The sequence below is a fragment of the Mauremys mutica genome, chromosome 4 (assembly GCF_020497125.1).
Source record: "Mauremys mutica isolate MM-2020 ecotype Southern chromosome 4, ASM2049712v1, whole genome shotgun sequence".
NCBI classification, from domain to species: Eukaryota; Metazoa; Chordata; order Testudines; family Geoemydidae; genus Mauremys; species Mauremys mutica.
Window position 1 is genome coordinate 63,515,470 of NC_059075.1, and position 15,182 is coordinate 63,530,651.

At 44.9% G+C, this 15,182-nt stretch overlaps 1 protein-coding gene across 1 annotated transcript in view; it reads left to right on the forward strand.

Moving 5' to 3' along the window:
- The first annotated feature begins 8,259 nt into the window (after positions 1–8,259).
- Positions 8,260–15,182, forward strand: part of STARD9 (StAR related lipid transfer domain containing 9) — a 170,893-nt gene continuing 163,970 nt past the window's right edge. The window contains exon 1 of the mRNA XM_045014653.1: positions 8,260–8,426. Coding sequence (XP_044870588.1) covers positions 8,380–8,426 — 47 coding nt within the window. The 5' untranslated portion in view covers positions 8,260–8,379. The remainder of the gene's footprint in view (positions 8,427–15,182) is intronic.

Here is a 15,182-nt window from a genome sequence, read left to right on the forward strand (position 1 = left end):
TCCATACCCAAACTCCACCGCACTGATCCTCAGCCCCAGCATCTGGAACCCCTCTACACCCAGACCCTCATCCCCACATCCCAGAACCCTCCCCCACTGAGCTCCCTCCATTCAAACTCCCACCCTCTGCATCACTCTGACCTGCCAGATCCAGACCCCCATGCCACTGACCCCTAACTAGCTGCACCCAGACCCCCACCCCATCAAGCCCCAGCACCCAGACCCCCAGGCTGAGACCCCCATACCCATCAGCTGAGCCCCACCCACCTTCATCTGGAAACCCCTGCACCTGGAACCCCCCCCCCCATGAGCCTCTGTTCATCCAGGGACCCCCCACTCTGAGCTGCTTGCACCCAGATTGTCCCACACAAAATCCTCTCGCCCCACACCTGGATCCCTCCACACTTGAGTTTAGCCTGCCTTGCCCCATCACAAATATATAATGATGGGGTCTAATTTAGCTGTTACCACGCAAGAAAGAGATCTTGGAGTCATTGTGGATAGTTCTCTGAAATCATCCACTCAATGTGCCGCAGCAGTTAAAAAAGCAAACAATGTTGGGAATCATCAAGAAAGGGATAGATAATAAGACAGAAAATATATTGCCTCTATATAAATCCATGGTATATCCACACCTTGAATACTGCATGCAGATGCAGTCGCCCCATCTCAAAAAAGATATATTGGAATGGGAAAAGGTTCAGAAAAGGGCAACGAAAATGATTGGAGTATAGAACGGCTTTTGTATGAGGAGAGATTAATAAGACTTGGACATTTCAGCTTGGAAAAGGTGACTAGGGGGATATGACAGAGGTCTATAAAATCATGAGTGGTATAGAGAAAGTAAATAAGGAAGTGTTATTTACTCCTCATAATACAAGAACAAGGGGCCACCAAATTAAATTAATAGGTAGCAAGTTTAAAACAAGTATTTTTTTCATGCAACACATTGTCAACCTCTGGAACGCCTTGCCAGAGGGTGTTGTGAAGGCCAATACTATAACAGAGTTAAAAAGGGAGCTAGATAGATTCATGGAAGATAGGTCCATCAATGGCTATTAGCCAGGATGGGCAGGAATGGTGTCCCTAGCCTCTGTTTGCCAGAAGCTGGGATTGGGTGACAGGGCATGGATCACTTGATGATAACCTGTCTGTTCATTCCCTTTGGGGCACCTGCCATGGGCCACTGTCAGAGGACAGGATACTGGGCTTGATGAACCTTTGGTCTGACCCAGTATGGCCAATGTTATGTTATTAAATCATAACCTTTTTATAGACACCTCACTTGACAACCTTTGCACAAGATTTGCTACAAATATATAACAGTGGTTGCAACAATGATCTATATGGTCATATTTTAATCAGATGTCACAGGGATGATGTTGGATGGATCACTTAAGTGGAGGCGTTTGGCTGGTCAGAGAGAGGTTCCATCCTCTCCCTGACCTGCCAAACCCCTCCACCTAAGTGTATGGTATTCACCTGGAGAGGCATCTGCAAAGTTGGAGTTAGTAGGTGGGAGAGGGGGAAATAAGGCCCAATTGGGTCAAACTCCCCTCCCCCTGGACAATTGTCTAAAGAAGCAGGCTTTCTTCACCTTTTGCTCCCTTCATGGCAAAAAACAAAGGGCAGGGATTGGCTCTTAAGTTTTAAACTTCTCTCAAAGAGCTAAATATGACCTAGATCATTATTCTTTTGCAATCCTGCCTCAAGGAGAGAGCTTACTTTTGTTTAAAATCCTTCCCCCGTAAGGTGAGATTAGAAATTCAATGTTTTAATAATTACAAATGAAGGAAGAGACAAAGCATGGTAGTAAACAGTAGACTTTTTCTTCAAAATAGGCAATGTCTAACATAACAGATACTATGCAGGGATTATAAATAAACAGTCAAATACATGATCAAGAAATCATGTGCGTATTAAAGGTGTGTCCAATTAAAAACTGTGCATCTTTTCCTCTGTCTCATATGATTGTAAGTGCATGGGTTTGCCTGTAAAAAAAAAAGGAGCGGGGTTACAGCACCTAGAAGGAGTTTGGACTACAATTGGAAACTGTCACCCCCCATTCCTCTTTTGAATATGATGGTGAAAGGCTGAGCTGCTCATATGGGTCCAACTTTGAACAAATAACTGGTTTACAAAAGGCTAGTAGGAATTACTATCCTAAGTCACTTTTATAGTACTGTAGTATGTTTGATTTTAAACTCAAAAACTGCTCTCTCTATGCTTGCAGGATGTGTGGCTTATTTGCTTTTTCCCCCCCTCCCAAATTTTATCATTTGGCCTGGTTTTTTTTGTCTGCAATAAACTGTCGCGACTGTAAGGGAGTTGAGATTGTTCACTATTAAATTATATGGTAAACAAAAATAGCATTTGGCAATGAGGCAGGGAAATTTAGTTAACAAATTCCAGACTATGAAAGGATGATCCTGTATTTACATGTTTCAGAATCTTCAACCAATCAGACTGAGTATTGCATTTAAGCCATTTCTGATATGAGGCAATAAAGGCTAGAGGACTGAGCATATGGTTGGAGGCCAGGACCTTTTCGGTTCTGATTGTATGGCTGAGTTGTGTGGCCTCAGCCAAGTGACTTGAACCTCTGTGCTTCCATTTCTCCTTCTGTAAAATGGTGTGCTATTTATATATTTTCCTCCTGTTGGAATTAATATTTGAAATTATTAATATTGATATGGGAAACCACCAAATACTAATTTAACCATAAATTCCTTTATTAAATCCAAAGGCTAAAACGTACTTATACAATTGCTCTAAAAGTGCCTAAAAAGCCTAAATAATAAGCAATTTACTACACCTAAACAGTAACAAAACTTCTACAAGCATTTGATCAAGATATGTACAATCTGGCTAAACCCAGGGGTGCTTAGATCCGTATTGGCTGGCTCCAATGGTGTCCGGCATGTATTAGCAATGAACCATTTAAGTGTTTACTTTTTTATATCCTTTAACAAATAAGTGATGTTACTGCCAATTACTGACTTCAGCTAAAAAACAATTTGAGACAGGTCACCCTTATCTCCAGTCTTAATCCAGATAAGATTTATAACTTCCTCTCTTCCCAAGGCCTGTCCTTTCCTCCTCCTTGCTGCCCAATAGCTTTCCATTGCACCTAGAGTCACACAGACTTCAACACTAGTGTGTGGGTTGGGAACAGCAGCGGCTCCAGGCACCAGCGCTCCAAGCAATTCGGTGGCGGGTATGCCGAATCCGCGGGACTGGTAGACCTCCTGCAGGCGTGCTGCCAAATCCGCGGGACCGGGGACCTCCCACAGGCGCGCCGCCAAAGGTAGCCTGCCTGCCATGCTTGGGGCGGCAAAAAAGCTAGATTCACCCCCGGTTGGGAAGGGCCATATTGGCTCATTTTATGACATTCCTTTTGTCTTATCTAAACCCATCTGCAATCACCCCTATTGGTCAGAGGTCGTCTTTGTAGAAACTTCCCCTTATCTCACTATTCTTTGAACAAGACATCCTTCCTACTTCATTCCTTCTGGCCTTGTAATTTATAATTTTCAAGGCCTTCCGTCTACTTGCTAGTCAGGACCTTTGTTTACAACTCATATATATTTCCTTACCAAACTAAGATAACTAATTTTTTAATTTCATATTTAATATTTATCCTACACCTCCTGTCCATGTTGTTGTTAGTTTGTACTAGTAAAGTGCTTTGAATGTATAAAGCTCCATGTGGCGTTACCTCACATAGGCTATGAAGTGAGAAATAAACTGGGGATGCACATTAGTAGGAGGGGTGTATAATTGCAATATAATAAATTAGTTTTTAAAGAACAATATCACCAAGTATTTAACCTCTTCTCATATTATAGAGTAACCATTAGAAGTAATCATAGTTTAATGACTATTCATGGATTAACTGAGATGGAAAAAGCATGCTGACTAAGATTCCATAAGGAACAGATGACTTGGAGATAGAACTTTTCCCTTTACAAAATAACTATCATACTGCATTACAATTAGAATAATAAATCCTTTTTTACTCTGTTTTATGACTAGTGTAAATAGAGATTATGTTAACATTGTCCCTGGATATCACTAGTGGGAGATGCCTAACTATGATGAGCTTTATAATATATTCTTTCACCCCTTTTGATGTTGGATAAGTGGATTACATTTTAAGGTGTGATCAACGCATGCAGAAGAACCTAAGGCTAATTGTAGATTATTGTTCCAGAAATTGCCACATTAGAGTAAGAGAAATAGAACTGACCTAATCACCCTAAGATATCACAATGACAAATCTCCATGTTTACAACCTGATCCTGTATTCCACTGTACAGTCACCAGTCTGTTGCGAGTGGACCCAATCACTGGGTCCCATATGCTTTCATGCCAGCTGGGTTTGGGTCTGGTCTAGTCACTGTTGCTAGCTCTGAAACAGTAGGGCACACTCCCAGGCTCAGACATCTTGTATGACACTCTTCTTTAGGATGTGGGGCACTGCCAATTAGTCACACTAGACTCCAAAATTAGTGTCTGAGACCTTCCAAGGTGCTTCCCCTGAGCTCCATTTAGGCTGTGGGCACTCATGGCTTTTAGTTTAACCTCTTTGGAGACAACACGCCAGAAGGCAAAGATTAGTGCCTTAGCAAAGGAATTTCTTAATCACAGTAACAATACTCTTAAAGCACTTGAGAGTCACAGCTCTTTGAAAACAAGAAAAGTCCTGAGATGCATCCTCCCAGTGTCTGATCTCACCCCTTCTGTGAGTTTGAGGTTTGTCACCATTTGAGCCTGGGCAGAGTCCCCTGCCCTTCTCCTGAAAGTCCTTCATTTGGTGATGGTCAGATATCCCTGCGTAAAGCGGAGCCCTACGGTTAAATAGGGTGTCTCCTCCGTGTCATGTGCTTAGATGAGATGCTCCAACCTCCCCATGCCCCCTCTTCCAATATTGCCATGTTTTCCCCATCTGTGGGTCCCGGTGTAGGAAACTGTTGTTTGGCAGAAGTAGGCCAGTGGTTGAGAGGCAGTCAAAGTTGATGGCTCCAGATTGTTGTCTTGATGGCATCTCAGTGATAGTCCTTCAGTGAGGTCAAGCACGTTTCCTGGGCAACAGAGCTGTCTGGTATGCAGTACAATAGGTTGACTGAGGGCTTGTGTTCAACACATAGTACAAACTGGACTTCATAATTAAATACAGATGTATCCCACTATGTCATGTGAAGTTCAGAATCCTTGATGGCAAATCAGATTCTTTCATTTATCCAGCTTGTTTGTGGGTTGTTTTTTAATTATTATTTGTTTTAAACAAGCTGCATGAATTATTAAATCAAACCCCTTAATTTCTTAAAAGTCAGCCACTAGGTGGCTAAAGACCACAGATATTTCATTCTTCCAGAGCTGTTAAATGCCAGTAAATATATTGTATCCTGCAGAAATACACAAACTACATGGAAACATTTATACAATTTAAAAATAAAACCAGAAAAATTTGAGAAGTCAGGTGGTCCATAGGTGAACAATAGTGAATGTGTTCAAATCCAAATCTAAGGAAGTTGCTTGTTATAGCTGGTCCACCACAGAATAAAATGGTTAAAATCCTGAAGCGTCTATGTAGCTGTTGTTCATAGATAATACCAGTGTACTGTAAATGTGATTTTGGCAGGAAGGGCAGCTATAATTAGAATTGTTCAAATTACTCGTTAATAAATTTTCAAATTGGTTGCAAACAGAAGATAATTTCTGCTAATGTATTAATTACTTGTAAGTATTCACCAGCGTTCAACCTATGGGTTATTCCTGAAGTATTAATTTCAACTATTCCCTGTTCATGTGGTGTGAGTTGTCACCGAGCTACATTGTATTTATTGGTCCATGACTAGATGGCAGACATTTAAAACAGAATGACAAACAGTTGGCTCCAAAATGTTCTTGTTAGTGCAGTAATACATTGGTTCACATCCGAACAGGAGTATTAATATTAGCCATCTCCAAGCATTCTCAATTCTCAGCATTAATCAAATGTTTGAACATGCCTGAATTAAACAGCACTTTGGAATTTGAAAACAGTTTTGCAGTACTCAACTAGTTCTAGCTGTGATATAATAATTTGAGAATAGAACACGAGAACGTATGTATTCTGTCTTAACTACTTTCAAAGTAGATGTAAAACCAAGGTCCTGACAACTTATAGCCACTAAAGGGCCCATGGAACTGCTTGCAAAGGTTGGGGGTGATAATGTCTCAATCATGGCCAAATTCCATGTCTATCTGCTACAGTTTCCCCAGCAATTTTAACTGGATACAGTGTTCTTAGTTTTCATTTACAGTTCTAAACTGTTGTATAGTGCATGTTTTGCACTGTTCAATAACTGCATCTCACTCCAGCTGGATTTTGGTGATGGGTAATGTGAGCTCTTTGTCCCTTAACACTATCTCAGAGCAATTTGTGAGGCTTAATATCAGTAATATTTTGCACTTAGCACTTTTTATCCTTACATCTAAAAAAATACCTTCTTCACAAGGGGGGATAATTATTTCCATTTTACAGCTGAGGAAACTGAAGAATAGATAAGAAGAGACTTACCTAAAGTTAAGCACAATGTCAGCTGTAGAGCTGGGAAAGAACCTAGATCTCCTGTCTCCTATGAGCTGGCCGACACTGCCTCCTTGCAATTACATCAGCACAGGTGGAGATCCCCTGTGCTTGTGCAGAATCCCCATTGAAGTCAGTGGTTTTCTATATAGGCTCAGGGGTCCATGTGTCCACCTCTCATTGTATGATTTCAGGTCTGTCCTGGAAACATACTCAGAGCATCACATGTAAACTCAAGGTGGAACAGATTGTTTAGCATAAGTAGTTAACACATATTTCAAGAGACCATTCAAAGTGAAGTGGCCCATTAACACCCCGCCAATCCTAGGTGGAAAGCTAGGGAGGAAAGCAGTTGGAGGGGGTGGGGTTAGTGGGATATGGAACAAATGTTACTTGGAGGTCAATGAAGGAGAATAATTATGAAATACTCAGCTGCCATTGTTATAGTGTCACTTGTCTGATCACCACACTTCAAATTGTTATGCAGCAGTAGCTGCCTCTGTAGTCCACAGATGCTGGGAGATGCAGACATACAATCAGTGCTGGTGCTAACCCACTGGGGACCCTAAGCAAGACCATTCTGACCCACCCCCAACACATGCTAATAGGGGGCACCCTTGAGCTGCTCAGGGCCTAAGCAATTACTTAATCTGCTTATGGCTGGTGCCTGTTCCGCATAGAATTGCCTATGGTAGCAGAGAGGTCTGTACCAATCCGAAATGTGTACACGCAGGGCTGGTGCAACCATTTAGGTGACCTAGGCGGTCACCTAGGGTGCTAGGATTTGAGGGGTGGCATTTTCTTTGGCAGCGACCGCGGCGGCTGGATCTTTGGCTGCCCCGGTCGCCGCCGGCATTTAGGCGGAGGGAGCTGGGGCAGGGGAGTGTGGGGCAGGCCGCCTGCAGCAAGTAACGGGAGAGGGGGGTGGCATGCAGGGGAACTCCCCACCCCAGCTCACCCCGCCCTGCCTCCTTCCCCAGCACCCTGTGGCTGCTTCACTTCTCCTGCCTCCCAGGCTTGTGGCGCCTAAGTTCAGGGCGGGGCAGAGGGCACCTCAGGGCAGAGGGGGGAGCTGCCGTGGGGGGGCCTCAGGGCGGGGGCTCGGAGACAGGGGAGGGCACAAGGTGGAAGTTTCGCCTAGGGCGCGAAACATCATTGCACGGCCCTGTGCTAGCAGCCTTGGTGTCCTGTCCACAATTCACCCCTCACAATACATAAGTGGACCTGTTCTTACACGCAGCGTGATCACTGCCACAGCAGGTACAGGTCGCCAGCCAGAACAGCAGGGGCATAAAAGACCTGCTTGAAAACGAAAGCCGTAGCCTCTGCGATGGAAAGGCTCCTGCCATTGAGGCCTGGCCCGCCTCAACCGCAGCGCCTGGTGTATTTTATACCCACACGCACGGTTCATGCAGTCCCGGGCAGTGGGCCCCGGGGAATCCCCGCTCCGACCTCGGCAAGAGCCCTGGGCGCGGCTGCGCTGGCCAGTGACGGCGGGGACCAGCCCAGCTGCCCTTGTTTTACCATCGCTCTCTGCAGCGGCCACACAACGCACCAGCCTTGTCCCGCTCGGGGCAGGGGAAGCCGAGCCCGCCCCGGGGCGGGACGCGCGAGGTCCCTCCCGCCAGGGGGCTGCGCTGGGCGGCGGGACCGCGCCCGCCAATCCTATGGCGCTGGGGACAGCGGGGAGCCCCGGTAGCCGGGGAGCAGCGAGAGTGCGGGGTGGCCGGGCTGCCGCGGGCAGCGATGTAACGCGGGACGTGGGCGGCGGCGTCTCCGTCTCCCCCCCGGGGCTGAGGCGGGACATGGCGAATGTCAAGGTGGCCGTCCGGGTTCGGCCTCTGAGCAAAAGGTACGGGGGGCTCGGGGGCTGTGCGGCAAGGCCGGGCCGAGCTGGGCTCCGTGTGCACCGCGGGCGCCCCAGGGCGGTGCTGGGGCTGGGCTGCACGCGTGAGCCGCGGCGTTGTGCCTGTCCCACGCAGGTGGGCACTGCGTGGGTGGCCCGTGTGTCTTCTGTGTTCTCTAACCGGCTACGCCTCGGCCGTACTACTTGCACCGGCGGAGTCCGGTTGGTGCCCCAGTACCAAGGCGAGAGATTTGTCGGAGGCACTTCAGCCGTGTAGGTGTGTCGCTATGTCTGTGTATGCACGTGTGTGTGTGTGCTGCTTAAGTGCTTACGAACAGTGGGTGTATATGGTGTGTGTACGTATCTATACACAGTACTGTATAAATAGCAGAGGGAAGCAACCATATAGGTCCAACAAGTTAAGAAGGAATTGAGTGAGGGTCCACGGGAAAGTATGAGAGTGTTTGAGAGAGATGCTGTGCACCTGCATGTCCAAATAATACCGCTTCAGGCTGGTAGGAAGGGGGATGATGAGTGTGAAGGTGGAGACCATTTCTTCCACCACCTCCCACTGTCTCCTTCCCTGGCTGTAAAGCCCTGCTAGCCAGTCCAACTCATGAAATGCGTGTCCCGCCCCTCTCATTTATATGTGCTGTATTGTATTTATTTTCCGTTGTTCTGTTTGCTAATTACCCAGTGACATGGCAGCTCGGTAGCTTTTCTGGTTTTTGGCACTTTGAGGATGTTAACATACATCACTGATATTTTATATTCAGTGTGGGTAGTGGCTGAAGGGGCAGTATTCGACTAGGATTCATTTGCTTGTGTCTGAAGAAAAGAAATCCGGTTTTGAAAGTCTGATGTAAGGCGACAAGGAAGATGACTGAAATAGTCCTGTTCAGATCACCAGGTCCCTGGAAGGTCGTCTTAAACAAACAAACAAACAAACAAAAAGTGGTGCTGTTTATTTGACTTGTTCCCAACAGAAATGGGGCAATTGTCAGTCTCTGTAAGACGCCTCCCTCTTCCATTCCTTCCCCCCTCCTCGCTTTGTTGTTGCTCTTTTTTCCCCCTGGTAGGCTGAAGCCGGATGTTCAGAATGTCACTCATTCCCTAGGGCTTGTTTGCTTCCAGAATAATTCTTATAACCTCACTCAATACTGTGATTGCAAGTTCGTTTCCCACAAACGTGAAGATGCTGTAGTTAGAACAGATTTCTAATGTGACCTATGCGTATAATACACAGTATAATCAAAACCATGTGTACTGTGGAAATTTTGGGAGGAGGGGAAAGAGCAAGAAAGCACTGAAGCTGTGTGAAGTATGGGTGGCTAGTAACTTACTCTGTGTCAGGGGAAGGGGGAAAAGCAATATAGCATAGCAGAAAAATGGAAAAGTGCCATGAGCTCCCTCTCTGAGTCTTTGTTTTGATGATGCCTTTCTTTTTTTTTTTTTAACTTGAGTCTGTCATGTTGTCTCTTGGCTTCATTGACCTGTAATAAATAACCCTTTTATGTTGTAGACAAGATTTTTCTGGAAGAGTTTCCCATCCTGAGAACTAATGCATTCATTTTACCAACAACATAGTAGTACATCTTGCACGCTTACATTCATGGAAGTGTTGCCATGGCCTTGATACATTTAGTTTGAGTTTATAACTTAATTTAAAAACTTGGTCTCAGTTTCAGCTAATGCAAAAGAAAGTCCTTTCTCTACATCAGTGATGTTTGAGGGAGGGAAAAGGTAGGTAAAAATAAGATTTGAATAAAACAAGGTTAGCAGTTTTTGTTGTAGGCTTCTTCCCTCCCCCTTGCACAAACTTACACGTTTTTTGGATGCATTTTTGTCTTTATCTCAAAAGCAACTGTCATGTGAAATCCTTCCTGTTTAAAACCAAATGAAAATAAATGTCCAAATAACATTATAATCCTGACACTAATTCATGCTGTTATACTGTGGGGAAAACTGCTGTAGCAGGAGAAGGCCAACTACGACTTTTTGAATAATTTAGTATTGTTTTAATGTTACTGACGGATTCTTTGTATTTGCTATTTATTTGGTGTTCACATACATTCCAAAAATGAAAAGTAAGGGCCAAGTAACCGTAGGCAGTTGGTAATGACTGAAAGGCTCCAGTCCGTAAGATTTTAATTTAAATCTTGCCCAGAGGGTTTGGAAACTATTTTCACTCTACATCTGACCATATCTGTCATTGTACTTCATTGTGTGATATATCACACATTTGTATCTTGCATAATGAATATTCCAAAAAGACTGCCAAACCTCTGTTATGATTTGGTGTTATCCCAGCTCCTTGTGGATATCAGTGACAATTAGCACCATTGTTGGTAGTTTAGAAAGAGAGACCAAGGAATGGATGGGCAGGGGCTGTGATCTTCCCCTCTTACCAGGGTGTAGCAATGTGAGGAATCTTGCACTTCCCTAGTCTGTGCTGTTTCTGACTTTATGGGTGGAGGATTTAATTTAGTTGTGCTCTTGATCTGGCATCTTTCCCAAACCCTACATTAATTTAGGAAAAAGAATTCTATCGGAGTGTACAAGGATTTTTTTCCCCAAGTATTCCTTAGTGCAGGGGTTTGTGAGGTTATTACATGGGGGGTCGCGAGCTGTCAGCCTCCACTCCAAACCCCGCTTTGCCTCCTCACCTCCTGCATTTATAATGGTATTAAATATATTTAAAAGTGTTTTTAATTAATAAGGGGGGGTCACATTTAGAGGCTTGCTATGTGAAACGAGTCACCAGTACAAAAGTTTGAGAACCACTGCTTTAATGCAAGTTGAGTTGTGGTTTTTACCAGTTCATCCATCATTAGTCTCATCAAATAATTGCAAAGTCTTCCATTGAGAGATCTGTCATAGATTAATTATAGTTCCTTCCCCATCCTCCTAGTTTTTAAGGCAAAGATAGTGGAGGTCAACAAATAATGCATGCTAAAAGTGTGAGGAATTTGGCATTCATATACAATGTAAATGACTTTGTTTGTGTGTTTTAGAGGAACTTTAAAGGTTGGGAAAAGCTCCTAGTGAGGGGAATACATGGAGATATAAAGAAAAAGGAGAAAGTGAGTCTGCAACCCTTAATGGGGAAAGAAAACCATGATAAAAATTCACTTATTTCAAATATCAGAGGGGTAGCTGTGTTAGTCTGGATCTGTAAAAGCAGCAAAGAGTCCTGTGGCACCTTATAGACTAACAGACGTATTGGAGCATGAGCTTTCGTGGGTGAATACATGCATCCAATGAAGTGGGTATTCACCCATGAAAGCTCATGCTCCAATACATCTGTTAGTCTATAAGGTGCCATAGGACTCTTTGCTGCTTTTAGTTATTTCAAAACCACCTGTTTAAACAATATTACTTAGGCTGTGGCTACACTTAGCACTTCAAAGCGCTGCCGCAGCAGCGCTGCCGCAGGAGCGCTTTGAAGCACTAAGTGTAGTCAAAGCGCCAGCGCTGGGAGAGAGCTCTCCCAGCGCTGTCCGTACTCCACCTCCCTGTGGGGAATAACGGACAGCGCTGGGGCTTTGACCACACTGGCGCTTTGCAGCGCTGCAATTTGCAGCGCTGGAGAGGGTGTGTTTTCACACCCTGCTGCAGCGCTGCAAATTTGTAAGTATAGCCAAGCCCTTAGAGTATGTCTACACTGGCAGAGTTTTGGCACTGGGAGTTTTACAACACTGCTCAGAGATCGCTGAAGGGAAACCGCTGTTGTGTGTTCATACTGTCAGCTGCCTGCATAATAGTGTATTCACATTTGCGGCACTTGCAACGGTATTCGGAGCGGTGCACTCTGGGCCACTATCCCACAGAGCATTTCTTCCTCTTCTGCCGCTAAGAGTTGTGGGAAGATCAAAGGGTTCATGGGGCATCCTGGGTCCTGTCACAATGCCCATAATGCATTGCTTTGCATCCCAGGAATCCCCGTGCTTCCATCTGCATTTGGTGCATCTTTCAATGGGTTGTGTACTGCATGCTCTGCCTGTTCGGGCGGCAGGAATAGATCCCGAACTGTTGACCAGTATGCGGCTCGCTGTGACCAACACACCACGAGTGGCAGTGGAGTTATTCCTTAAACTACAAAGGCAAGAGGAGTGCGACATTGATCTCGCCACACGTAGTAGCTACAACATGAGATTGCTGTGGCATTCATGGTGGTGCTGACCACATTGGAATGCCATCTTTGGGCTCGGGAAACAAGCAATGAGTGGTGGGATCACATCAGGATGCACATCTGGGATGACGAGCAGTGGCTGCAGAACTTTCAGATGAGGAAAGCCATATTCATGGGACTGTGTGATGAGCTCGCCTCAGCCCTGTGGTGCAAGAACACGAGAATGAGAGCTGCCCTGCTGTTGAAGCATGTGGCGATTGCATTGTGGAAGTTGGCTAGTCCAGACTGCTCCAAGCGGGAGATTGCCTACTGTGTGGAGCAGGCATGGCCATCTGGAAAGATGCTTTGAGACCACTGCACGCATCACTGAGCAAACAGGAAGGGGACTTTAAAATTCCAAAGGAATTTACGGGGTGGGGATGACGATTAGTCACCTGAGGGCAGAGCAGTAGAGTTCAAACCAATGACCAGAGAGGCGAGAACAGGCATTATGGGACACCTCCCGGAGGCCAATCGCAGTGCTGTAATCGACCACAGTGTCTACACTGACACCACAGCGCTGTAGCCCTGGTGCAGAAAGCTCTGTGCTTCTCGTTGGTTGGGGTTTTTGTTTTGTTTTTGTTTTTGTTTTTTTTTAAGAGCGCTGCAACTGCACTGTTTGTGCATACTAAGTGGCTTGGCAGTGTGTACACCTTGGGAGTTACAGCATAGAAAGCTGCTTTACTGCGCAGAAACTTGCCAATGTAGACAGGGCCTTAATGAATTAATGCAGATCCTGTGGAAGCCTTGTCTGTTGTCCTACTCTATATGCAGGAGATTATGTAGCATGTACAAATCAAACAAATGTATGAGAAGCAATTTATTATTGCCCTCATGAGGTTTTGATTGTACGGTATATGGCCGCATATTCCCACACACCAATATGTAATTTTAAAATATCAGTGTTCAAAGTTTTAATGCTTTTAATTATAATATAGTGAAAGAAAAGAAGCTGCATTACACTTAGAAAACATTTTATTGGCACTTTTGGAAAACTTCAGTGAGACCATAAACTATGTGGAGGAATTATTTTGTACTATGAGATCTGGAGAGACCTAATATGAAATGAGTAGATTCCTTTTACTAGTCTCTGGAATTTTAGGTCTCTGAAGCAGCCGTAGTAGGTGAGTCCTTCATTTTTCTTCAAGCAGCTTCTGCTGCTACAGCTGGCTCAATAGTTGCTAAATAGTAGCTTTTTTGGGCCAGGGACCATCTTTTTGTCATGTTTGTGATGTGCCTAGCTCAATGGGATCCTTGGGACTCCTAAGCACTTCCACAATACTAATAATATTTAAATCGTGAATATACCGTATGTATTCGTTCATAAACTGAATTTTTGTAGTAAAAAAGAGAAGCACCAGAGAAGGGAGTCGGCTTATAAACCGGTATAGAGAGGGAGAGGTGAGACACAGCCCCTCTCCCCAACAAAGGGAACAAGGTGAAGCAGCAGAGCTAGAAAGGAAGAGGCAGGGCCAGAGTCTCCCCGCTTCTGGCCATGCTGTTCTCCCCCCAGCCTCCAAAGCAGCTGCAGCTCTGGGGCTGGCAGGCTGTGGCCGCGCCGCCGGCCCGCTGGAGCACGCTTCAGCCAGGCCAGAGACATCCCCCCCCCCGACCCTCCCCAGATAAGGTGGGAAGGGATGGAATGGGGAGAGTGTGGGGGTCCTGGGCTAGGGGTGGGGTCATGTGGGGGGTGGTCACAGGGGTTACTCCCCTGACCCCCAGCTTCTATCCCCCCAAACATTTCCCCACCAGTTGCTGTCCTGGCCTGTCAGGGTAAGCAGCTGGCACACCGGGACACTTTGTTTACTTAGGTTTACCTCTGTGCCTGCGGATGCTCAAGGTAAACAAACCATCTCGGCCCACCGGCGGCTTATCCTGGTGGCTCGGGAGCCAAAGTTTGCTGAGCCCTGAATTATAGGGTCAGGTTATGAATGGGTCATAATTTCCATTTTTACTTATCCATCGGGGCGGGGGGGTCGGCTTATAAATGAACTGACTTATGATTGAGTATATACTTTAAAATTTCTACGTGCCCTTGCAGAAACCTAAGCCAGTTTATAATCAACACATTTTAGAACAGTAAATGGATTAATCATACTAATTCTGTTAATGAATATAGTCTTTGGTAACAAAATATTATCCTAGGAGAAAACTTAAAGAATGCTGATGTAACTTAATGTGCCCTGGAACTAGGTTTTTGTTTTCAAAATATTTATTACCCATGTAATAAGCTACATAAAAAATGTTTGTAGCAATTATACCTGAGTACACCTCTAACACTGTATTTCCCTTTTTAGAACAAAATTAGGAGGCACACAAGTTGAGTAGGCAGTGTAAGTTGGAATGGTGATAGCTAATGTTGAAGCATTATATGGCTGGAGGGACTGGTGAAATCTCCGTTTATTTCCAGACATTCTGAGGTTGGGATTTTTTTTTTAGCGGTGTAGAACTTTTATAAAGAAAGTGAAATATTATTTTATTTATTATTAGCTGGATACCATTGAAACACGCTTTCAGTCTTAACTAAGTACTGTACTTCTTCTTTTGTGGTTTAACCTTCTGCCAGGTTCTCTGATATCAGAGTAGGGCTT